This window comes from Bos indicus, chromosome 6 (genome assembly GCF_029378745.1).
Source record: "Bos indicus isolate NIAB-ARS_2022 breed Sahiwal x Tharparkar chromosome 6, NIAB-ARS_B.indTharparkar_mat_pri_1.0, whole genome shotgun sequence".
In the NCBI taxonomy this organism is placed as follows: domain Eukaryota; kingdom Metazoa; phylum Chordata; class Mammalia; order Artiodactyla; family Bovidae; genus Bos; species Bos indicus.
The window spans coordinates 38,131,892-38,159,752 of NC_091765.1; the positions used below are offsets into that span (position 1 = coordinate 38,131,892).

A 27,861-nucleotide genomic window follows, 5' to 3' on the forward strand; every position below is an offset into this window, starting at 1 on the left:
AAAATAAAAATCAAACAAAAAATGAATTACAGCAAAAATACTAATATCATAAGGAATTTTAACAGAGCTTGAAATAGATATTTTGATATTGCTGGACTTCTAATTCCTATGGAGAGCTGTGAAAGTGATATCTTGATTATTGTTTACCAAAAATATAATGAAGCACTTATGATAATTCCCTATGACAAAATATGAGTCAAAGCAAAACCCTATGTTTTGTGTAATATAAAGGCTGCTACTGATAGATATGGTTATATTTACAGATTGCTAATGTTTAGTGCTTTGGCTATATTAAGAATATTTAACGGAAAGTGCTTCAGAAGGAGTTAAAATTTTTATAAAGTAGACATTTTATAAGTTATTTGGTAGTTATCAGTCCATATTAGTACAAATAAGATAAATAAGATATAGGAGAAAATCTTTCTTATCTTTATTTAAAATAAAGATAATACCTTTATTTAAAAAAAGATAAAATATTTTTCAGGTAGTGAAAATAAAATTATTAATAAAACGTTTTATATAGTCAAAAGGAAAGTTAAGGGATTTAGATTTCATATAAATAACAGGCGTTTTAACCTAGTAATAAAATAAAAATTTAAGCTATTTAAAAATGTAATCTATTTTTAATTTATTTTAAATACTTAATTAATTACATCAAAACTAAAGGCATTACTTACCTAATTATTTAATTTCAAATGCTGGAAAATATCCCACTGCAGAAACTAACATAAATCTAATGGAAACTAAAACCCAGGATTACTTAGCAACCAATGTATAAGTCTATATAAAAAAAAAACTTTCTAATCCAATACCAGCAGCAAGAAGAATAAAATATATTAAAAGAATTCTGTTTCAGAAAAGTATCTATTTAAATTAAACATATCACCAAACTCTGTACATGAAAACAGCCTCCCACTTGTGATTTCTTATATTTGTTGTTGTTAGTTACTGGTTTGTATAAATTTTATTTAGGGTTGGAACTGAAATATGCTGACTATGAACAGTGATAGAAGACTGTATTTTGTTTTAATAAAGGGTTATTATGTTCACCAATATTAAAAATTAAATAATTTTTAAAATGAAAGTGAAACTGATTTTAAAAAGTTCCTCCCTAAAACCGGTTTAAACTGTTTCACAGATAAGTAGGCAATATGTTATCTACATTTTATAAAATTTCTGTTGAGTAGCAAAAACATCAACTGTTTCAGATTAGATAAAAATTTTTCTAGAAAAAAGATAATTTTACTAGATTCAATCAATGTTTCGCTAGTAAAACTAGCATGGGTTTAACATAAAGAAGTTATCAAACGGAGAGAAGAGATGAAATTACAATAAAAATTTTTAAGTCTACTGTCATCTAGACAGATGGAAGACAGGACATGACCTCGGTATCCCTTCCCTGTGGAAAATAATTTTTTGTAAATTTTTTCATGGTTAGAGTATAAAATGATTGAACTGACTCCAAAGATTCACTACTGTATAACTCAGAAAACATATATAGAGAATAAAGGCACAAGTAAATGTTAACTATCAATAAGAGGGTATAAGTGGTATTATATTCTTTCCCAGCAAATTAACAACTATAATTTTCACATAAGCAAAAGAAAACCCCAAAAGGTCCGACAGATCCATTTCCAACATGTTTGTTTAAAAGTTATATTATGGCCTATTAAACGTATATGTGACTAAAGAGAGATTTTACATGTTTCTCATAAAAATACCTGCCTAAAACTGGTTTAACCTGTTTCACAGATAAATAGGAAATGTTGTATCTACATTTTATAAAACTCTGTTGAGTAGCAGCAAAAACACCAAAGCAAATTTTGCAAATTAACATTACTATACTCTTGTAACAGTTCCTGAAATGCTCAAATGATTTTTTCTGTTAGTAGTCTAGAGCAGAACTAATCAAAATTAATGATTAGTGTTATTTTAAAAATCATTGAAAAATTTTAATAGCTCTTTTGACATTCCAAGAAGTCTATTCTTTAAGAATTTCTTATTCAGTTGATTATTTTTAATAGTGGAACTTCGAAAATCTCAACAATATCATAGGGGCCAATAATTTTGATCTAATGTCATATGAAGAACATCTTTAAAAAGTTACTAGATATTCAGATATTAGGATTTTATACATCTCTCTCAGATATTAGATAACTAAGTTCTCAAATTAGAAAATTCTATAATATGCTTATTTGGCTTTAATTATTTTCATTTCTGTATTTTTTGTATGTTAGAATCTCAAAGAAAAACCAAATGTATGAGTAAATAGTTGAATACACATAAGCCTCCAATCTAGAATTTACTCTCACTTAACTACATAAGATTCTAAAATTGTTATGTTTCACAGCTCCATTGCTTTTCGTGCTAAAATTTTTTCTAATCTTTGTTTGATTTATAAACAAACACATCCTGCTTATTTTTTGGTAAGTTTCTATCCATTTTCCCATTATAAGCTTTGTTGCTGAGAGTTGTCTTTAGAAAAAGTCAATTTCTATTATTAATATTAATAAAACTGCTTCCTAGAGTGAATCAAATAAGTCAGTGTAGTCAAGTTTTTTCTTTTCTTTTCTTTTTTTCTTTTACTGAATGAATGAGTAAATCAATCACACACCAACAGTGTTGTAAATTTAAGTGCAAAAGCATTGAAGTGCTTTACTACAAATTACAACCTAGAAACACGTTAACTGAACAATTAAAATTCATACAATCAGATTTAGATATATAACAACACAAAGTAGAAACAGAATTACAGTACATTTACAACACAAGACAGATACATGAATTCATTAGAAAATATTGTAATAAATAATTCATGAATTATAGTGCAATTGATTTATGCATAAATATAACTAATTGCCTAACAATCAGTTTATATTAACAAAATCTGTCAAAATCAAGGCAGCCACAGAGTTTTACTAAATTACTGCGACAATGAAAATACTGTAATTAAAGAACAAATACAAGTATTTGTACTGTAAACAACTAAAAAAATCAGTCTCACTAAAGTTAGTATACAATTTAATATAAAATTGTCATTAGCTACCAGAAATGGTTTAAACAACTTTACTGAGCAGTAGTTTTCTAAAAACAGAGGCACTGTTTTTTTCTTTTCCTTCTTTTTTTTTAATATAAAATACTTGAGGAACATTCAAATAAGTAGAAAGCACATAAGGATTGCTTTCACCTTCACTAAAAGTCTGCTGAAACTGGATTTTTCAGAAAATTGTCAATTAACAAGTAGCAACTGGTAACTAAATTTATAAAGTACTTTGAAAGTTAAACATAAAGAACACCTTAATAGAATCACTGGGGAGAAGAGGAACCCATAAATTTCCCTGCCTTTCCTAGTTTGTATAATCAAAAGTTAACTCAATAATTAGAAACATTTTGTTTCTTTTAAAAGTTATGGGTTGATCATTACCTATAAACTATCAAAAAATATTTAATTTACTATTTCTGACCAAAAATAAATAATACGAGTACTAAAATGCTGCAAATTAACTATAATATTACCTATAAAACTACTGATCACTGTGAAGTCAATAGCAAAATGATCCCTGATTTTATGAATCCTGTAAAGTTTTTGGTCAGGTCATCTTTTAAATGATATAAAAGTGTTCTGTAAGTATCCCTTTACTATAAACTTCTCAATCAATTTATTAATGTAAATATAGTGTGAGGAATAAAAAAGCTCAATACAATATAAATATTATGTAATGCATTCAAACCCCCCAATTTTTGCAGGTAAAGTTCTGTATAAAGAGGTCAATAAAATTGTGTTGAAACATTTACTTTAACTTCATTTTTCAATGGGGGGGCGGAGGGGAAATATATTAAATAATCCAAGTTCTGGCCCTCACAAAATATGGCTTAATTCTTTAAAAAGAAAGATGACTCTGACATCTGCTGTTTTGCTATCTATTATGTATAATTTCTTGGGGGAAAAAAAAGAGCAAGAGGATTCATATCCTAGTATGCAAGTAACTTTAATAGCTGAAGAGGGTTCAGTATAGATCTGAGAGACCAAATAACAACTTGGTTGTGTAGTTTCCTACTCTTCAGTTTCTTTAAACATATGTAAGCAGTTTTTAAATGTAATAGCTGAAAATCTCTTTAGTATTATATGTATATATGATTATTAGATACACACAAACACAAGTGTAAAAACACATGTATTTGACAAGGTGCACTTATTTTTTAAATTCAGCTTTAAGTATTCCTTTTGGACTTAGGAAAACTGGCTTAGAAAAAATGATCAGAACCTGAATTTTAACAGAGAAAAGGGGCACTCAAAGAATTTTGTATTTATGAAGCAAATCCCCATTCTTTCTATGGAGGCACATGCTTTATAACATTTTACCACTAAAACTGCGTACTCCATAAATCCAACATGGATACTCTGAAACACATTTTAAAACTGCTATACAAAATTACTGGTCTTTCTCATGAGTCTAGTAAAAGTTAAAATGCACTGCCCAGCTTCTAACTACCTAATTAGTAGAGAGTTTACATTACTGAAAGTTCAAAACAGCTTCAGTGTTAAATATTTGTAAATCTATTCAAGACCCTGAACAAACTGCAAATTTGGTTATTAGCAAAATGATAATGTATCGCCCACCAAAATGAAATCTGTAATTCATTTTGATAAACTGAAAATGTTTTGAAATGTCACAGCAGCAAATATATTAAAGTTACACTGAGGTTTTTCAATAGTAGGAGTGTGTCACAATCCTTAAAATTTAAAGTAGTCATAACATCAACTAACCAGCACATTTAAACCAAAATTATCATTCTCAAGCTTTTTCTGTGCACATTATAAACATGCTCTAAGCTGCATTCCAACTTTCTTTTCTAACCTTACACATTAGCTTATTTTTCAAATGAAAAACAAAATTAAATTATTTTAATAATTAAATTTAAATTACTTTTTGTTCTTAGTATTCCATCTTACATTAAAGGATTCTATAGCTGCTGGGGTTAACTATGTGTCAGTTTTTTTTTTAAAGTATATACCTTATAAACCCCAACTTCCTGCTAAATCAACTATTAAATGATAAATATTAAATTTCATTATACATATCATTTAAGGTTTTCTATTTCTGATGGATGCACTTGAGTGCATTTCATATTTCATAGAATGCACTGTAGTGTACTAATACTGTATATATTAATTTTTATTAGTGTGGAGATAGCTGTCTGTTTAAACTTTGACTGGTTGTTTCATATACTTACAATAAATGTAAGTATGTTATGCAAAAATGCTTACAAACTAGTAATATCATATTTCCATTAAAAGATGGTTCAACTGAATGGCTGGAGTGGTCTTTCACCAATAAAAATATTTCACTTGACAGTTACTTGTTTTCCCACAATGCTTTATGCTATTGACTACTAAAGAAAACCTGAATCTTTTTCACCTATTTATACAAGGATTAAATACAAACTATCAGAATTAAGTAAGCAACTATATAATTCTGTCCACAGTGAAAACCCTGAATAAAACTTTTTTTCAAAAGGCATGTAAGTGGTTTTTGAACTGTAAAATTTCATGTCTCCTGTCAGAGTGAGCATCTGTAATTCCCACGTGTGTATATAGACACACAAAAACACACCTGTGCACATACACACGCAAACACACATACACGCACTCACGCACATACAAACGTTTTCCTAACAAGTAATCTACACAGGCTTGCTGCTGTTTTTGCAGCTGCCAGTCCCTGAATCTGTCATATTATATAACCCAGTGTCTGGTAATCGGAGTTTCTTCTTCGGAGGAGTCTTCAGTGTTCCAGATCTTTCTTTTACCTTATATTCTAAAGTGCTGTGAGGTACCCCATAAATTCCTTGTGCTTTGGAAACACTCATTTTTCCGCTCATTACCATCGCAATAGCCTCTTCCATTATTTCATGATCATATTGCCGATAGCGGCCACGTTTTTTCCTGGGCTGCTTATTATCTTTTCGATCCAATCCATCTTCAGTATTTTCAGAGGTTCCATCAACTGTTCCATTTTTAGAATTAAGACACAAAGGAGAGAGGTCCCCATGTAGAAAATAAGAGTCAACACTTGAGTGAGTTACAGGCCCAGAACATTCTATTTTGTTCTGTTTAGGGAGTATATTTTTCAGTTTTTGGAGGGCTGATCCTTCAAGGACTGGAGAGGTTTTGGAAACTTGATACATAACATCCAGCAGACCAGGACCATCAGGTTGTGGTTTTGAAATAGAACTTACTCGTAGCTGAGGAATTTTTAACTGTACAGTAGGATGTGTTTCATATTGTAGGCTTTCATTTTTTTCTTTAAATTGAGTAACCATTTTCTGTAGAGTTAACTGATGGAGGTAACTGGAAGCTGTTGGGAATTTTAATTCTGAGGTTTCAAGTAGATTGAGTTTACTTTTTTCTGTGCGCTCTGCTTGAGCTCTTGCCCACAAGGCTACTTTTTGCAGCACTGCACAAGTTTCTTTACTGTCTTTATATGAGTAACTATCATTGAAATCTCGAGTTTTGTTTTTAAAAGATGCAGGCTTCCCTGCTGGTAAGGCTTCTAAGTGGAGAAGTAAAGTTTTTTGAGGTATGCCATAAAGTATGCCTGCTTTATTTATGTCCAGTGCTCCAGACTGAATGTCTTTCAAAGCTTTTGAGAGCAAACCATCTGCAAACTCAGCACTTCTTTCCACATAGTCCTCTCTGTTTCTGTGTAGTCTCCTGGATGGATGGAATGAAACGATGGTAAACTGATGCATGAGAGACTCTCACACAGCTATGGAAGGGGAGGGTCCACTCCTTTATTATACTCCTTGCTTAGGTAACATCACTTTTTAAGTCTGTGAGACGTAGTAGTTACTCCTTATCAAAGCAAACGCTACAGTCCTGGTAGGACAATGTGTCAATCATACGGTGGCCTCAACGGGCAGACCTTCCAAGAACATAAAATCCTAACTCAGTATTTGTAAAAATATTCTCATGATGTTGCTATTCCTCTGACAGATGCTTGTAGAGCAACACATAATTTTTTTACAATTAGAGTTCCATTATATAAAATACCCAAATCCTAAAGGAGTTTTTGTTAGTAGAAACGTGACGTTACCGCTAAACAAGTAATAAAAGAGTCAACCCCTTTAAAGGAAATTTGTAGCAGTAAGAATATTTCCAAACACAAACACCCCATATCTTTCTCTAGATAAAAACTTAAAATTTGAAACAAGTAGATATATTATATTGGGTAAAATACTTTTAGATTTTATACATGTTATTTCTATTTTGAATGTATCGTTATAACTTTCAAAGTTTAACAGAAAGTTCTTTATACCTCATCACTCAAAAAGCTATTACAGCCTTAGTTGAAACAAATTATACTCTGTATCTGAGATTTAAATGTTACTAAAAAGCTTCTTATGCAAATTGTTAATGGAAGATGCAAAAGTTACCCCCCTAAAATTCCAAAAATCCAACAGAACTTCACTATTAATGATTTAATTAATTAAACAGCTTTCAAAACATGAAAGGACTTTCTGTGGTGATTACTAGATATATTAAGTCTGCCACCACACCTAAAACACAATGAAAAAACTCTAAGCACTGTAAATTAGTTATAAGAATTAGTAAGTATAGTACTTTTAAAACTAGTTGATTGTTTAAAAAATTAAATAGTGAAATTACATATTTTTCTTAAAACTGCCTCCTAAATACTGAATTTAAAATTCTCTACTCGTCCTGCTTCTTAGTTTGTATTCCATGATTAAGTTGGTAGTTCATTTTAGTAACATGAACTAAAGTTTGGTGATTGTTCTGATAACTTTTCTTTAACAGAAAGAATAAAAAAGAAAGAGAAAGGACAAATGAAAGGTATGAAAGACACACATTTATGAGTGACAAAAATTCTGGAAGAAAACTATATATGTCAGTCTATTCAGAGTAGTATGAAGAATTCTCTGCTTAATTTTATATTAATACTAAATTATATTTCCTAGATATTGCTTACCCAGCCACTGAATTTTCAGAAGAAGGATCACATATGGATGACTCTTCAGATTTTATGCTGGTTTTCTTTGTAGAGAGATCTAACACTCCATCCCCTATAATTTTTGCAAGAGAAAAAACTTTATATTTGTGACAGATAGGTAATCCTTATATCATAACATTTCATATTTTGATGATCCACTAACTAATGACCTAAAAATTAATACTGGTATTTGATATGTGGCCACTACCAACTCATCTTATGATTTTTAGCAACAGAACATGACTGGGAAGGCACTACATAGGAAAAAAGAACAGAGGAAGAGCTGGCATTGCCGTGATATGAAGAAATTAGATAAAAATTGTTCAAAATCCACCCTTGTTCACCTTTCTCTTCTGTAGTGAAGAATCACTCGATTGCTTATTCAATAAAAAACACGACTGTTTTCTATTCAAGGCTGCCCAGATGATGCTTTGGGTAAGTGGGAATAATGTATGTTTAACTAAACCAAGAGCATAGAAAATAGGATGAATAAGAGAATGATAATTAGCATTTACTAGGACTATTCATATGTGGAAAACATACTTTAGGTAATCTATGACTCTACGCTCAACCAATGTTATTTTTCAGAGCTCACAGTATAAAATTTTACTGTTTTAAATAACTGAAATGTACAACAGTTGAATCACTGACTATGTAACATATTGTGGTTATTCTGTGATTAGATGATGACACAATAAAATAACATTTTAGGAAAAAGTAGCTTGTTAGAAAACAACTGCCTATGTATTTCTTACTCAAGTGTAGTTATTATTATTATAATACTGAATTTACATAGACAAAACTTCAAGTGACTCAGATATGTTGTTAATCTGATAAATTTCAAAATCAAGAATAAAAATAAACTGAATTTAAAATACAGCAATACAGATGGTGAATGTGTTGCTGCTGCTGCTGCTGCTGCTAAGTTGCTTCAGTCGTGTCCGACTCTGTGTGACTCCATAGACGGCAGCCCACCAGGCTCCCCCGTCCCTGGGATTCTCCAGGCAAGAACACTGGAGTGGGTTGCCATTTCCTTCTCCAATGCATGAAAGAGAAAAGTGAAAGTGAAGTCGCTCAGTCGTGTCCGACCCTTAGCGACCCCATGGACTGCAGCCCACCAGGCTCCTCCGTCCATGGGATTTTCCAGGCAAGAGTACTAGAGTGGGGTGCCATTGCCTTCTCCGGAATGTGTTTCTACTGATACCTAAAAAATTGAAAAAGCTGTAAAAAACCATTTTAAGAAAAATCCATGTTTTAAAAATTATACCAAAAAATTCATCTAGGTTTAAAAATAATTCAGTTATGTGCAAAGCACTGCTGGAATTTGGAAAGGAGTAATTAAAAATGCATAAAGTACCTCCTCATGGTTCTTAACAATCTAGTTAGATAATTCATACACCACCACCACCATAACCATATTTCAGGCTGAAGATATGTGCTATTTAGGAATAAAGCAGAGTGAGCTGATAAAAGTAATGAGAGTAGGCCTAAGGCAGCTGCTGTTTTATTGAGTATTATCAATTCAGGCCTCTTTTGACTTGAACACAATCCTGAACAAAGTGAAAGTAACAACCAAGCAGATTATCTGGGGGAAAGCTTATAGAAGGATCAGTTTGTGCAAAGGCTATGATATGGAATCATATCTGGAATATGAGGAATAGCAAAGAGGCCAGGGTGGCTGCAATGGAATAAGCCAGAGTGAGAGAGCTAAGATCAGAAACCAGGCAGATCATATAGGGCTTTGTAGACAATGGCAAGAAATTTGAATTTTATTTTGAAAGACACAATAAACCACTGGAGGATTCTAAACATAAGACTGACAATTTTAATTTTTTTAAAGGATTAATCTGCTGTGGGGGGAACAGAGAAACCTGTTGGGAAATTGATATGCTATTTCTCACCTTTAGGCTTTCACACTTTCAATTAAGTTTCCTCTGCCTAGAAGTCTCCTAATCCTCTCCTCCTATCCTCACATTCATCCTGTGCGTGTGGGTTAAGCTGCTTTAGCCATGTCCAACTCTGTTCGACCCTATAGACTGCAGCCCACCAGGTTCTTCTGTCTGTGGGATTCTCCAGGCAAGAGTTCTGGAGTTGGGTTGCCATTTCCTTCTCCGGGAAGGATAAAACCAGATCTTCCTAACCCAGGATCAAACCAGGTCTCTTACATTGGCAGGCAAGTTTTTTTTTTTTTAATCACTAGTGTCACCTGGGAAGCACCAAATCTTACTCATCATTCAAGACACAACTTGAACTTTGTTGTCATTGTAGGTTCCTATACTTGCAACACTTACCTATATTATTTAGCAGTTAGAAGGCCATAATTTAATTGTTTATTTACTTACTAGTGTTAGCCACCAGACAATATGTTGCATGAAGGCAGAAAATATGTCTATTTACTGATGTAGCCCCATTCCCTACAACAGTGGCTGATACACAGTAAGTGTTCAGTTAGGTATTTGCTGAAAATAATTTAGAAGTAGAAATTCAGTTATTGCTAGAGGTTACAAAGCCTAGATTGAAAGGATAAAAAGACTGGGCAGACAAGTATATGGTACTGCTAAGTCACTTCAGTCGTGTCCGACTCTGTGCGACCCCATAGACGGCAGCCCACCAGGCTCCCCGACCCTGGGATTCTCCAGGCAAGAACACTGGAGTGGGTTGCCATTTCCTTCTCCAATGCATGAAAGTGAAAAGTGAAAATGAAGTCACTCAGTCGTGTCCAACCCTCAGCAACCCCATGGACTGCAGCCTACCAGGCTCCTCCATCCATGGGATTTTCCAGGCAAGAGTACTAGAGTGGGGTGCCACTGCCTTCTCCAAGTATATGGTACATACTACCTTAAAAGTTATTAAATGAAGTATCTTTTGATCTCTTTATCTAATAAATGCCCCAGTTTATCCATTCAGCTCAATCTTACTCTTAGTCAACAACTCATCTCAATGCTCACACTTACTGAGCAATTAAGCCATGTGCAATTCATCAAAAATGCTATGTGGTGTCACGTCTCTAAAACATCCAGTGCATGGTTCCCCCTGCCTAGAATGCTCTTTCCACTTTTCTTTATAGATTCAGACCCACCCCTGCCCCACCCAAGTAGAAGCTTAATGTCACCCTTGTCAACAGCATCCTATAAAACTTAATGACACACTCACGAAATTTTTGAGTTACGGACCTTTTTTTCCCAAAAGACTGAATTACTCAAGGTCAGGAATCCTGACATATTTCATAAACAAAAATACATTTATGTAGGTTATAGCATATAAAACAGTCTTCATAAGTGTTATCCCTTGTCAATGTTCCAGAATACATTAATGAATTTCTCCAATTTTAAGTTCTACACTTTTGATATGATTAAGGTTAATTATTCCACTAACTATAAATAAGAAAAAGAGGTGCTGAGAACTCTTCCTCTTCTCTCCTTTACATTAACTTTGCTAACTAGGCTGTAGCTCCCTGTAACTGAAACTGTTAGCCACTCAGTCACGTCTGACTCTTTGCAACCCCATGGACTATATAGCCCATCAGGCTCCTCCGTCCATAGGATTTTTCCAGGCAAGAATACTGGAGTGGGCAGTCATTTCCTTCTCTGGGGGTATCTTTCTGACCCAGGGATTGAACCGGTGTCTCTTGCACTGCAGGCTGAATCTTAACTGCTTGAGTCATAGGTAGCTCCCAAGCTAGGGCAAAAAGGTATTGTTCTTTTTGGACTGCTCCTTGACTGCTGGATTGGTAGCTGATTTCAGTCTTGAGGAGGAACTAAATTTAAGATCTGTTTCATCTTTAAGAGAAACTATTCAAATCAGGACTATATATCTGATTCACTTTCTTTAGGAACTCTAAACAGTGATGCAGATAAGAAATGCTTTTTTTTTCCATAACCCCTTCTCTGTAACTAGGCTTCCCATGTTACTTATAAAAAAGATCTCACTTTTTATTAGCAATTTGTCACCTAAAGTTATTTTGCTGGTATCAATTCCTTTTTCCGTCATGAAGGCTGCAGATCAAGAGCTAGAAAAACGTTAAATACCCCAAGGATTGTTTGAAAAACAAAAAGAGAGGAGGAAAAATAGCTTGGGAATCACGACTGAGGAAAAAAAAAAAAAAAATCAGGAATGGCAAAAAGAGCATTTTCTTGCTCCTGTTGCTGATTTACATTTATCAGTATCACTCCTTCATAATGGAGATGTCACGTCATAACTAGATTGTTTTGTGCGTACACATTCAAAGTACTAATAATTAACTTGATGGATAAAAACTGAACATCTATTATGCTAAATGCTGCAGGGCAATATAAAGTTAAGTAGAGGACAGAAAGAGACTGAAATTTATTTAACCATTCACCTTTTGGTAGGTTCTTAGGTTGCTTCAGTTTATTCACTGTTACAAACAATTCTGAAGTGAAAATACTACTAAATGTTTTCTAGTATTCATGTGAAGAATTTTTCTAAGATGCACACCTAGGAATGCCAGTGCTGGACGGTATACATTTTGAACTTCTGTAGATATTACTAAAACTTTTTTCCACAACCTTGACAACACCTGGTGTTGAGATTTTTAATTTTTGCTAATCTGATAAGTAAGAAGAGCAAGTTGCAGGAGTAAATTAATAAGAGTACATTTGATATATGCTTTTATATGGATATCTAGAGCACACAGAACCGTTTTGCTTACAGATGCACAAATACATATTATCAGAGGTTGCTTTCAAGGATAAACAAAAGGATGAACAGTTCCTTAAGAGGAAACATACTAGAAGTAAATATGATCAAGTAACACATTTATTAGTTCTGAGTGACAGGAACATGATTATTACACTGCATTTTACTCTATGTATGAAAATTTTCCAAATAATAAACGAATTATTTCCATTTACGGGTTGTAGTCTGAGCATTAACACAATTATTTCTCATCAAACATTAATGCTAAAGATACAGAATTAGAGAGAGGCTGGTGTAATCTATCAACAAGGTCAGGTAATTGTTAAATACATGACACTACCAGATAACTTTAAAACTAATACAATTATGTAAAGTTTAAAAATAAAATTAAATTAAAAAAAAATTGGCGTTTGAAAAACTGAAACCATGAACAAATTAAGCAACTTCTTGAGTATTAACATTTTATTGGGTTAATTTTTTTAGAATTCACATTCCAAAACCAAGGTTTGGATTTCTGTTTACAAACTGTTCTCAGTTCTGTATTCTCTTGCAAATACCTGACAAAGAATCTGTAAAAAGAAGATAAATGCGATCCACATAATACAGATCTTTCACTCCTCCAAGGGCACCATTCTTTCTCATCCCTTAGCTGCCCTCTGTCCATTCGTCTAAGTACACTCTATGCTCTATTGGCCAGGCTACATATCACTTCAGCATCATCCCCTCAAAGAAGATTTTCCTAATTTACCCCCAGCCTTCTTTCATATTCCCATAGTACTCTTTGTATGCTTCTATTTGTATTTATGCATTTATGACATGTTATTATAATTTGCCAAGTTTAGCACTTGAACTTCAATAGTACTGTGGGGAATTAGTAACTATTTTTAGGATCTACTTACAATTTATATCTAATTAAGTATACTTATTTGGCTGATTTTCTCACTAGACTTACTTCTAAGCAAGGCCTGAAATGAGTACCTCAGTAAACACCAATTCACTGACTCAGCAATGGCTTGCCCAGTTCTGTCACATCAATCCTGCATACAGCAGACCCTGACTGACAAAATTATCATGAAATCAAAGAACTTTGTTCAGCCAGTTGAAAATGACAGCACAGTGAAGAAGTTGATATCTTATATGGGAGAGAAGTTAGTTTTACACAGAAACTCCATTCAGTTAGAGGTTCAGAATGATTTTTAATAATCCATTTCTGTATTCGTTAGGTTCTAATAATAACAGATTTTCTTCAGAAATCTTAAGACTGCTGATCATTAACCACTTAATATGAATATTAAGTATGTTAAAAACGTATTTATCAACTCCTCACAATACTATTGATCTCCAGTTGCCATACCGAGAATGAACATGAGTTTAAAAGACCTTCAATAATACATTATGTATCATCATCAATATTAAAGATGTAAGTATGAATAAAATTTAGTATATGAAGGCAAGTGAATTTTAATGACAAACTATCATGTACATTTTATGCTGTTTGGACAAGGAAAAAATATTCCAAATTAAATTTCGTAACAACACTAATCACCAGCACAAAACTTTCTTTCAAATCAATGCTATTTAACATTTTATGATGTTTGATGCAAATCTATGCTAATAGTTTTAATAAATATCTGAACACTATTTCTATTTTATGTCTTTGATCATTTCTTATCTCTCCTTAAATAGGTCATCCTTTTAGCCGCTTGATGTACTGTTCTAGTCAGCCTTCAGATCTTTCTTGTTTTTCTCTACTGTACTCTCTAGAAGATACCCTGATTTCAAATATAAATATTTATATTTAACTGGTTTCTAGAAAATAGAACTTATAAAAATCTACATATATAAAACTATAATATTTTTTGAGTGTTACTCTAAGAGCATTATATGTCTTAACCCCTCTTAGGGCTCACACGTCCCAATATAAAAATAAGTTTTTTTAATTTGCAATTTTTAATGATAAAACTGAAAGTGAAATAGAGGTTAATTATCTTGCTCTTGGTCACACAGTTACACTTACTGTCATTCAAACTCAGGCAGTTATTCCAGACTCTGATTACTCTATTAAACTACAATATCTAACCTGTGTAATGTTTCAAAAAGTCAAGTTACAATGGTAATGATGTAATAAATTTGCTACCATCACATATAACCAGTTCAGAAACACAACAATTTTGGAAATAATCTAGTAATATGCTATCAAAAATCTTAAAAATGTTCACACTCCTCTAAACATCTATCTTAAGAAAATAGCATTTAACAAGAAAATGCTTTTATGTACAAAGGTATACCAAAATCTCAAATATATGTAAGCACAAACATATATAAATATTTGCACTATATATATATAAATATTCACACTTAATATAATTTTGCTAATTTTCTCCTTTCCCCAAGTTTGCCATAATGAGCATATATATTAATGAAGAAACCCTACAAACTTATCAATAAAATACCAAACTATAAAAGCAATCACTTGAGTTTATCCAAATTTTATTTTAAAATTGTTTTTGTTACTTGTTTAACCATTGAGTTAGAGTCATAGGGGAAATAATCAATATAGCATTAGAGCAGGATATCAATTAAACTTTAATATTGGTTTTTCCATCCTTCATTTGCCTTCTTCTGCACATCAAACACACTTTTTAAAAGGGAAGAGTTACTGCTTTCTCGATGTGTTTTATTTAGTGCCTACATAGCTGAAATCTCATAGAATTCATTCACCTACTATTTACTAATAATGACAAGGGACAAAATAAATCATAAAAAAGTGCTTGTAATAAATTTAGGATATAAAAAGTACTACTACTAACCATAATTAGGAAATATTACTGGTAAAATTAAACAACATTTCAGCACTTCCACCCTAAGCCATTTTAGAATTTCATTGTAGTTCTTTTTTCTTTCTTCACTTATTCCTTTAAGCACCAAACCAAAGCCAAAAGGCTTCAAAGTCAACATCTTGAAAAATATTTTGTAAAACATTCTTTGTTTATACCAAGTATTACAGTGTGTACTCTGTAAGTTTAACCTTCAACCAAACTTTAAAAATGTGGGATGTATGCTTAGTACAACAATATTATAATGGAAAACTTTAGATTTGCTAGTCCTTATCATGTTCATCCAAAGGTGATCTATGAGTTTTAAAAATATTTTTACTGAAATATTACATTCACAACAAGAATGAATGTAAGTACACAGTCTAATGAATTTTTAACATTTCGCTGTAAATAGCAACTAGATCACCACTGTCAACCTGAAGCCCTCCCCATTGTATCTCCTCTGGTCACCTACCTCTACTATCTTGACTTCTAACAGCTTTATGCATGCTCTTTGAAGTAGCAATTTCACTTCTAGGAGTATGTCCTAAGCAAAAATTAAGATTCAGTGCACAATTTTAGCTTGAGCATGTATATCTGAAGATAAGTATAATGTAATCCTTCCACGAAACAGAATACTATTCAGCTAAAATATATTGATGTTTTAAAATATTTTAAAAATACAAGTTACAGAGGATATATAATCAATGATTTGTGGGAATAAGCTCTGGGAGGAGAGAGTGAGAGTAAGAGTGTGTAAATGTATTTTTTTCCAGAAAATGATTTGGAAGGATTGAAAATCACAGCAGTTAACTCTGGGTGGATGAATAAAAGATCAATGCATAGCTTTACAATTCATTCATTTTATTAATATTTATTGAACAGTTATAATATGCCAGTCAGTTTTCTAAATGGCACAAAGGAAACAGTAGGGAGTAAAATAGAAAACGTTTCTGCTCTCACAGAATTTACATTCTAGTAGAGCAGACAAAGAAAAGATAAATCAATAAAATAATATTGCAATTATCTTCCAATTAATTAAAAAAATAATTTCACAAGATAAGACCTATAACGAAAATAAAACACAGTAATAGGAAAGAACAACAATAATGGCAGGTGGGAAGAGGTTACCATGTTGGAATAAATGATTAGGCAAAGTCTAGAGAAGAAGATTTGCTCTTTTTCAAAAAAGAAATTTCAGTGATACACTTTAACCATGCAAAATATAGAATGATTCCTTCTATCCACTCTTTAGTTTATACAATTACCTAGGTTTTTGCTATGCTTGCTCTATTTATACTATCTACTTAAGTATTTTAAAGTTAATTCCAGTTGTCACATCATTTTTATATTCTTAAGCATCTTTAAACATATGAACATTTTCGTACATAACAATTCCTTACTATCACCTATACTTAGTTAGTATTGAATATGCTCTAGGCAATCCAAAGTGTCTTTTTACAATCGGTATGTTCAAAGTAGGAGTTATGTTATGCTTGACGCTATGTCTTTTAAAATTTATGGCAGCCCTTTCCCTCATTTTTAAAAATAATGATACTGACTTTTAGAAGCCAGGTTATCAGTTCTACTAGAGAATATCTTACATTACGGTTGTTCTTTCTCCTTTTCTATATTGTCATTTGTTTTCACTTTATTTCCTAATAATTCTGACAAACTTGAAGTTAATTCTAAAGCAAATGGTTCTCAAACTTTTGGATCTCACAATCTCTTTAGTGTTAAAAATCACTGTGGATCTCAAAGAACCTTTGTTTCAGTTAAGAAACTTTATTTCTTAACATTTATATGTTAAACTGAGATGTTTTAAAATATTTGTAATTGATAACCGTAAATGCTAATATTTATAACATTTTAATGAAAAAACATTTTTAGATATAAAGTGAGAAGTTTAAAAAAATAATTTTGTAAATCTTTTAAATGGCTAGCTTCATAGAATACAGTTGGATTCTCATATGTTTCTATATTCAATGTGTTCAGAAATCATACATCAATCAGCCTCTGACTGACTCTACTACCTACTCTATTATTATTACTTTTGACCTGCTGTATTCTAGAGTTTCATTGAGAACCACTGACCTAAAAAATTTCTTAGAGTCATGTTTGACGCTTCTGTCAAGAATACTTCACAAGTGATGTACTGAGTGTATTTCCAATGATGCTTAAGTGATCAGTGTATTCTGATGACAACAGCTTGACCCCTCCACTGTAAAGTTCCCCAAATAATCTTTCCTCTAATAGTTTTATCTTCTGATGATACTTCTGATTCAATTTTCTTATTAGGAGTTGTAAAATAATGATATTTTAAGTTTATCATGTCTTCATATTTATTAACTGAAATTCTTAAGAATTCTTCTCAAAAGAAGGCAATTTGGTTATCCTAAAATACAGTTTGTAAAAGAAAAGCAAAACAAATGCTAAACTCTTTCCTGTAACTGCTCATTTTCAAATAAGCTGGTATGCTATGCTCCTCTGTGTAGACTAATGACTTTGAGGAATCATTATCAAGATCTAATGGATTTTAAAACATTCAACATGTTTCAGCTGAAAATGTTTTTCCTTTTGAGGCTTAAATGTTCTCATATTTGGCCAATGGGGAACCTTTAGCATTGCCTCCTGAATTTGGTTGACAAATTGGTCTTTGGTACATTCTTGCTTGTTGGCACAAGATGTTCCAGGATCATCTTATACATTTTCTGATCCAGACCTGGATTCCAAGGAGTTCTACCTTCCTTTAAAGGAAAATAATGTTTAGAGACCACAATCTAGGCCCAAGTTCAGTGTCACTGAACTGTCATGCAATTATTTCAGTACTGAAATATTCATAAATATACATTAAAAAGTACAGATTTTTGAAATGAAAAAAAAAATCATGAGTTTGCAATGACATTTCCAATCTCTGTGTGTGTATTAGTCACTCAGTCGTGTCTCATTCCATGTGACCCTGTGAACTGTGTAGCCCACCAGGCTGCTCTGTCCATGGAATTCTCCAGGAAAGAATATTGGAGTGGGTTGCCATGTCCTTCTCCAGGTGATCTTCCCGACCCAAGAATTGAACCTGGGTCTCCTGCATTGCAGGTGGACTCTTTACTGTCTAAACTACCAGGGAAGTCTTTTTCAGTATCAGATCAGATCAGTCGCTCAGTCATGTCCGACTCTTTGCGACCCCGTGAATCGCAGCATGCCAGGCCTTCCTGTCCATCACCAACTCCCGGAGTTCACTCAGACTCACGTCCATCGAGTCAGTGATGCCATCCAGCCATCTCATCCTCTGTCTTCCCTGTATGCAATTTACAGGGTTTTTAATTCTTTGATTTTTAAATTTGTTTGTTTCTACTCTTACTCTGAAAATCTTGGCTTCCTAAAATAATAACATAGTTATATATTTGATTTATCCTACAGATCCAAAATAACACACAATGGCAATATCATTACTAACATTACTAAAAGAAGTTTAGGATTTCTTTGAAGTACTCATTTATGTTTAAAATATATTCCACCAAAAACGTACAGTCAAAATACTGCGTAAAGTCACCTGACATAATCCTTTTCTCAGTGTTAATACATTACTGTTAAAAACATGATGCAATTATGCTCATTTGTTACTTTCTTTTCCATATTTTAGGGATTGCTTTAATTTTTTAAAATTAAAAATCTTTGGGATTTGTTGAGCATTATATAAAGCTATATAAAGGTCCATCCACAACACTTCTATTCAGCCCTCTCCATCTCATTTACTTCATTCCCTTATAGGTTTTATCTTTCCTGCTTTGTTTATACAAAACAATATATATATATATATGTACATAAAATATATATATACACACACACAGTTCTGTATCTTGCTTTACCTCCTAACAATAAAATCTGAAAATGTCACTATAAAGGGATCTTTCTCACACCCTTTTCCAAATACTCAAGTTTTCCACTGTATGGATGTACAATAATTTAGTTATCCATTTGGGTTACTTCTAATTCCTTGCTATTATAAATAATATACCCCTGATGAATTAACTTTGAATACGTATCATTGATATTTGTATAATTATAAGCTCAATTCTTTGAAATGAGATTGCTGGGTCAAAGAGTTAAATGCATTGCCAATTCCCCTCCATAAGGATTCAACTAGTTTGTATTCCCTTAGGAATGCATGAGAGTGCCTGTTTCTTACAGCCTCATGAGAAAGATTATGTTGTTCAACTTGAATTCTTATTAGTCCGACAGGTGTGAACCATATAATGACTGTATTTCCTACGAGTCTATAAGTGTGTTTTCCTATGTTTAAACACTTTTAAACCTGTTTTGATGACTTTACAGAGAAATTAAAAGTTTATTTTAAAAAGAACAAAAAAAGCTTCTTATATGAACTGATAGTAAAACAATGCTAATTTACCTATTAAGTGGTTTTTCTTTCAGTACTCAATTTTTTGAAACTGTTAATGCATTGATTAGTAGCCCTTTATTTTATAATATAAATTATAAATATTTTTTCACAGACTACTGTTTCTCTTTGGATTTTTCTAATAGTGCTTTCTTCTTTATCACTCAAAGTTATTTTTACACACTGGAATTTACCACTTTCTTATTGTTAAGGTGACGTTCTAATTGAGATATAAACGATGAAGGGGACAAGCCAGAGAAACAAGAAGATTTAAAGGCAGAATAATCCAGGAAAAGCAACTGGCAAAAGTGAAGGTTCAGAAGTGAAATGAGCTTAGCATGTGTCAGAAATACACAGATAGTGTGAAGTGCACATACTAAGCCAGGAAGAGAGGAAAAGGAATCAGAGGAGTAGACAGGGACAACATCTTATCAAAACCATGCAAACCATGAGAAGAAAACAAATTTTATTCTTCCAGTAATAGAAAGGAAGATTTAATTCTGGTAATAACAGAAAGATTTAAATATAGAAGTAATACCAGCTTTACTTTATTCAAGTGGATATTTTGAACCCCATTTGGCACACAGATAACTTAAGAATTATGTTAAGGTACATATTATGAAAGCTGTATTTGGAGGGAAAATACATGAAAAAATTATAAAGGAAAAAAAACTCAATGAACTGTCACTTGGAAACCACGTGGTAATACAGTGACCAACTTTATACCAAACTTAAAAAATATTCAGGAAAAATTTAACAGCTATTGAAAAACTGACTTCTTTTTCTTTCTTTTTATACTTCATAGTCAAGTGATGGTTACATGGTAACATTTGTTTATGGAAGTTCTAAATTTAAAGTGCATGGTTTTATGTGATATTCTTTACAAAATAGAAAAAAAGAAAAATCCAGTTTAAATATATTGTTGTTGTTTTTCAGTCACCCAGTCATCTCTGACTCTGCGACCCCATGGACTGCAGCACGCCAGGCCTCCCTGTCCTCACCATCTCTAGATGTCCTCACCATCTCAAGACTAGCCTTGACTAGTGTCCTGATTTTTAAGTGACTAAGATAATCTTCATACAGTTCCTGAAACATACCTGATTTATTCCTGCCTTCTTTGATTTCTGATATTTTTGTCTCTGTTTTTGATACTTCTGTCTGGAATGACCTGCCCTCAGATCTTCATGTGGAGGACGACTTCTAATTATTCAATTCTCTGTTCAAACTCACTTCTTCAGGGAGGCTTTCCTGACGACCTTACCTAAAATAATCCTCTCAATTCACTCTTGATATCTTGCTTATTGATTCTTTTTGTAAAATTAGGGGCACACTGACAGGCATATTTCAAAAAAGCAACAAATAACTTCTGTAAATGAATAAATAATAACAAATTAGAAACTCAAGACAAAGGTTTAAACAGTGATTAGAAGAGCTAAAGAGAGAATCAGTGAATCTAGGGACAGTTCTAAATTAACTAATCTAACACAAGAGACAAAGAGGTGGAAGATACGAAAGAGAAGAGATAAGAAGGATAGAATGAGAGGATATCCAAAATATGCCTCAAAAATTTTTGACAAGAGATAAAGTGAGAAATGTAATATATTGAAAAAGATAATGGCCGGAAAACCACAATTGATAAAAGAAATTTGTCCTCAGTTTTAGAAATGATGACTTCCAAGCAGAATGAATAAAAGAAATCTATACCCAAACATATCCAGGACAACCTGCAAAACAGCATAAACAAAACAGAAGGTGAGAGATAGGTGCTAAAAGTAGATACAGTGTATGAAGATTACCTACAATGAAAAGACTATTTGTTGTGAAATTATACAAAAAAAGAAGCCAAGACACAAATGTAGTAGCTGTGCTAAGAAAAGAGTAATTGTCAGCATAGACTTGTGTACCCAGAAGAAGAAAATCTCTTTTAAGAACAAGGTTATTTAAAAAAAAAAAAAAGACACTAAAAAAAGAGAAAAACCTAAGAGTTTACTACCAGTGCTACTGCTACTGCTAAGTCACTTCAGTCGTGTCCGACTGTGCGATCCCATAGATGGCAGCCCACCAGGCTCTGCCATCCCTGGGATTCTCCAGGCAAGAACACTGGAGTGGGTTGCCATTTCCTTCTCCAGTGCATGAAAGTGAAAAGTAAAAGTGAAGTCGCTCAGTCATGTCTGACTCTTCGCGACCCCATGGACTGAAGCCTACCAGGCTCCTCCGTCTATGGGATTTTCCAGGCAAGAGTACTGCCAGTAAACCTTTATTAAAAGACTCTCTGATTCCAGAAGAAAATTCAAGCTACAAGAATGAATAATGAGCAAAGGAAAAAGATAATCATGTTTGTAAATCTAAACAAAAATTGATTATATAAAAACAAATAGTTAAAATGTTTTCATTGGGATGTCTTTAAAAGAGAACTAAAGAACTGATGAAATGGCTATTGTGTCAGGACAGGTAACAAGTTAAAATATTCCTTAAATAAACTGTTGAGTTAACTAAGCATTAAAAAATTTCTAGGAAGATCCCTTGGAGAAGGAAATGGCTACCCACTCCAATATTCTTGCCTGGAGAATTTCATGCATAGAGGAGCCTGCCGGCAGGCTACACTCCATGGGACTGGAGAGTCGGACATGACTGAGCAAGTAACACAACAACAAGGGCAACCACTAACAGAACAGCAGTAGAGTATGTTACTTCAAAATCAGCAAACGGAGAAGAGTCACATGAGAGAAAAAAATACAACCTAAAAGAAAATAACAAAGGAACAAAAAAAACTTAAATGGGACAAACAGAAAGTACAAAATAAGATGGTGCTATTTTGTGCTAGACAAGTTAATTTGGTTGATGAGACTATAGAATACAGGATGCTATGGGAAAATATAATAAGATCAGTTCAGTTCAGTTCAGTTGCTCAGTTGTGTCCGCCTCTTTGCGACCCCATGAATCACAGCACACCAGTCCTCCCTGTCCATCACCAACTCCCGGAGTTCACTCAAACTCATTCATGTCCATTAAGTCGGTGATGCCATCCAGCCATCTCATCCTCTGTCGTCTCCTCCTTCTGCCCTCAATCCCTCCCAGCATTAGAGTCTTTTCCAATGAGTCAACTCTTCGCATGAGGTGGCCAAAGTACTGGAGTTTCAGCTTCAGCATCACTCCTTCCAATGAACACCCAGGACTGATCTTTCGAATGAAATGGTTGGATCTCCTTGTAATCCAAGCGACTCTCAAGAGTCTTCTCCAACACTACAGTTCAAAAGCATCAATTACCCAACCTCAATTTTGGTGATAATTAATAAGAATGCATGTGTGTGTCTGTGTGCATCCAATTTAGGAGGAATAGAGGAAGTTTTTCTTACAGAAGTGATGTTTAAAAGGAGACCTGAAGAAAAACCAAGTAAGGTTTATTTAGAAAAAATTGGTGGAAGTAGGGAGTGGCTTCTACTGAGAGGCAAGAGTATGTACAAATGTTTTGAGGTTAGAGTATGTGACATTCAAGAAAACAGAGAATTTCAATATGAAGACTAAAGAAAGGTGCAAGGTGAGAGTGAACAGGTAGGCAGGGTCTGGATCTTGGTGAGTTTAGGATTTTAGACGTAAGGACAATTCAAAGCCATTAAAGAGTTTTAAACAAATGAGTGGTATGACTTGATTCAGAATTTTTAAATATCACCTGTTTCCTATATCCCTAGAGTCAGAGAAGGTGAGATCAGAAGGGATATAGATCATTTAGATATGTTTTATTCTTCAGGTTTACTAAAATATGGTATCTTCTCAAGCATGGAACATAACATTTTCTTCCATGTCTTTAGCCTTGGAAAACAAAAGTTTATTACAGAAAAACAAGATGGATATTTTATTGCATTCATTAGTACATACAGAAATATCTTCTGAATGGAACTTAAAAACTATTCAGTATTTTCCTAACAGAGTAACAACAGACTTCATTTATAAACAGAGTAATTTAAAATATAGTATCATAAAATGATACATTGCCCTTTTAATTATAATTTAACATCTCATTTGACAATGTCACCTACCTTAATCTCAGCCAAGAAACCAGATTAGAGGAGGTGGCAGCACCACCAACAAAGGACACTTAATGACAATTAAACATATCACTGAAATTTATATATCTCATTCAATGCAATCTCTCAAATGTTCACTTGAAGCCTAGTTTATATTCTCATTTATAATTTATTACAAAAATATTATTTAACTAGGAGATATTTCCAAAGGTTAGCCTACTAACAACAATGCAAAATAACTTCTTTAAATTTTTTTTAACTTAATCTGTTGGCAGTTAGCTGTAGGGAAAATAATTTGAAAAATGTCCAGTCATTATAGGTTACTGCAATAATTAATGTTCATCATGACACTAAGTTCCATATGTTGTTTAAAGATACTGCAGGATAATTTCCATCCAATAAGTTTAAAGTAAGAAATTTCACTGTTAAAATATCATAAATCCAATGAACAAGGAACAATTCTTAGTTTATCTGTCAATAGTATTTGAAAATAGTGAAGATTTTTAGTCTGGTAAATCCAGTACGTCATTTACACACACTGTGGATGCAGAAGCGAATAGACAGATTCCTGCTCCTGAAGTCGGGAGATATACACAGAAATAATTGCAATGAAGTGAGAAATTTACTATATTGAAAATTCTACCAGAATATTCACTCAAGCCTCAAGGTAGAAAACAACACCAACAAGGGCAACAAAGCACTGCTGGTTCATCTCTGCCCACATTGGATCTTGTTTTGTATACACATAGAACTGGTAAATTCTTCAAGGTTGTCACGATAATGATAAAGGTTCCTAAGTTTCAAATTTCTTCCTGTACTTTGGGATTCAAAGAAGCTTTTACTTTGGGTCCAGATTAGAATAGAAAAAAAAATTTTTTTGGTTATGCTAATGTTATTTCTCATCCGTTTTTAAATTTACTGCTCCAGGAAAAAAAAAAAATCCCTAACTTACTTTGTCCCAGTTTCTGAGGCTCAAAGTATTTATAAAAATCTGTAGAAATGAAAATGCACAAAAAAAATCTCTAATATTTGAATACTTGGTTAGAAAGTACATGGAAGAGGTAAATAGGAATGTTTCTTTCATGGTAACAATATTTTAAGTCAGTCTAGGGTTTTTCAAAGAGAAGACAAGGAAAATGAAAAGTACAAAAACTGATTTATGAAGAACAATTAGAGAACCTATAAAGATTTGCTTGAGAGGTTTAGACAGACAAAATAGTTTCAACAAATATTTGCAGCACTAATAAAAAGTAAAAGGAATAAATTCTATCATATTGCTGCAGATGGAAAAGAAAACCCAACATCCTAAAGGTTAGCATAGAAAAGAGAAGTCTTGGAGATACAATGATTTCTACAAGTATTTATAGAACTATTGAGCAAAATGCTATTGCAGATGGAAAAAAATGTGCGAAATGAAGGGTGGATATTTCAAAGATATGAGCTTAACTGTTGGAGCTGTCAAATATTTTTTGCAAGTACTTATTGTCAGTCAGAGACTGAATTACCACTGAAAGATGAGCAGTATATTCTTTTGTGCATCTTTTACTATATTTGGCTATTCTGTTATCTTCTGATAACCACTTTGTCTATTTTTCTATGGTGTCATGTTTTCCTCATTGGCTATAGGTTTGTTTAATTGAATGGTTGTTAGTTACATCAGTTGTAAATACTATCCCCAAATCTGAGATGTGAATTTTCACTATTCATAACGACTTTTACTGGAGAAGGCAATGGCAACCAACTCCAGTACTCTAGCCTGGAAAATCCCATGGACGGAGGAGCCTGGTGGGCTGCAGTCCATGGGGTTGCTAAGGGTCAGACTGAGCGACTTCACTTTCACTTTTCACTTTCGTGCATTGGAGTGATCTTGCCTGGAGAATCCCAGGGACGGGGGAGCCTGGTGGGCTGCCGTCTATGGGGCCGCACAGAGTCAGACACAACTGAAGCGACTTAGCAGTAGCAACAGCATAATGACTTTTATAATATTTAAGTTTTACATTTTAGTGCAGTCAAATTTACACAATTATTTTATGGATTGTTATTTCTGCATCTTAGGAAATTCTTCCTTATTTTAAGTTCATTAAGATATAATCTTTTATCTTTTCTTTTAGTTTTGCTTTTAACATTTAGCCCTTTAACCCAAATGAAATTACTTTTGTGAGTGATATAAGGTAGGGATCCATTTCCCCCCCCCTCCATGCACATAACCAATTGCCTTGGAACTGTTTAATGACATCTCTTGCTCTTGTACCAAGATTCCACTAATGTTTGGAGAATTTCTGGGCTTGCTAATTGGTCCCAGTGATTTGTATAAGGGCTACAGGACCCTGTTTGAATTATTTTGCTAAGTCTTGATATATTTTAGAGAAGTCCCTTACCACATTGTCTTGGTAATTCTTGGCTCTTTTAAGTTTTACACATAAATCTTATGATTGGAAAGTCATTTTCCACAATAAACCCTATCAGAATTTTAAATTTTAAAAAAATTAAAAAAAAATTTTTTTTAATTTATTTATTTTTGGCTGTGCTGGGTCTTTGTTGCTTCATGTTGGCTTTTCTCTAGTTGCAGCAAGTGGGAGCTATCTTCACTGCAGTGAGCAGGCTTCTCATTGTGGTGGCTTCTCTTGTTGTAGAGCACAGCTCTAGGGCACATGGGCTTCAGTAGTTGTGGTGTATGGGCTCAACAGTTGTGGTCCCAGGCTCTAGACCACAGACTCAATAGTTGTAGCACATGGGCTTAGTTGCTCCTCAGCATGTGGGATCTTCCCAGACCAGGAATTGAACTTGCATCTCTAGCACTGGCAGGTGGATTTACCACTGAGCCACCAGGGAAGACCTGAAGCTCAATTTTTAAGTATATTAAAGATGAACCGCCATCTTTTAGAGTCTTCCCATTCATTTACAATAGAATTACTTATTTGGGGAGTCTTCTTTTATATCCTTCAATAAAATTTTATAATATTCTCTGTAAGTTCATAGTTTATTAGTTTCATTCTTAGGTGTTTTAATGTTTTTCCTGCTTTTGTTGCTACTGTAGAAGAGATTTTTTAAAAGCTGGATTTTCTAATTGGATATTATAATACATACTAATCTTGTGAATAGTACATTTTCTAAACTTTTTCACCAGTTTGAAAACTTTACATAGATATTCTGCCATATTTTCTATATATACAATTATACTGTTTATAAGCAACCACAATTCTGCTCATTTTTTTCTTATAACCTATTACTTATTATTGCTTATTTCTTTTTTTCTCTTCACATTACATGAGTCAAGACCACTCATAAAATGTTGAAAATTGGTGATAGTATGCATTTTTGTCATGTCTGTTACTTTAAATCATTTCATTATGACGTCCCTGGCAGGAGATGTGCCATCTATTCTTGGTGGTATAAGCAATTTTTATAATAAATGTCAGATTTTGTAAATATCTTTTTTATTAGGATGATATAGTTTTCTCTTTATTTTTTTGTAATGTGGAAAACAAAAAATGTTTCAAATGCAGAATTATTTGTGCTTCCCTAGTCATTATTTATAATGTTTTTATACTTCACTATGTTCAATTTGCTTGCCTGGAAAATCCCATGGATGGAGGAGCCTGGTGGGCTGCAGTCCATGGGGTCGCCAGGAGTCGGACACGACTGAGCGACTTCACTTTGACTTTTCACTTTCATGCATTGGAGAAGGAAATGGCAACCCACTCCAGTGTTCTTGCCTGAAGAATCTCAGGGACGGCGGAGCCTGGTGGGCTGCCGTCTATGGGGTTGCACAGAGTTGGACACGACTGAAGCAACTTAGCAGCAGCAGCTTATTCAATTTGCTAATGTTTAGAATTTTTGCACCTACATTTGTAAATAAGACTAGTTGGCATTTTTTCTTTCTTTTGTTATCTGTACCTCATTTTGATATCAAGATGACAGTAATATTTCTCTTTTCTTTTTTTTTAAATAGT

The 27,861-nt window shown here is 33.2% G+C and overlaps 1 protein-coding gene across 12 annotated transcripts in view; it reads right to left on the bottom strand.

The window, feature by feature from the left end:
* Positions 1–27,861, bottom strand: part of LCORL (ligand dependent nuclear receptor corepressor like) — a 179,136-nt gene that overhangs the window by 26,549 nt on the left and 124,726 nt on the right. For 10 of the 12 annotated variants that reach the window (XM_019962498.2, XM_070791198.1, XM_070791199.1 and 7 more), the window contains one exon: positions 7,992–8,085. In XM_019962498.2, coding sequence (XP_019818057.2) covers positions 7,992–8,085 — 94 coding nt within the window. Of the gene's footprint in view, positions 1–3; positions 6,716–7,991; positions 8,086–27,861 lie in introns of those variants that run through there. The other 2 variants (XM_019962497.2, XM_070791207.1) reach the window with 2 other exon arrangements.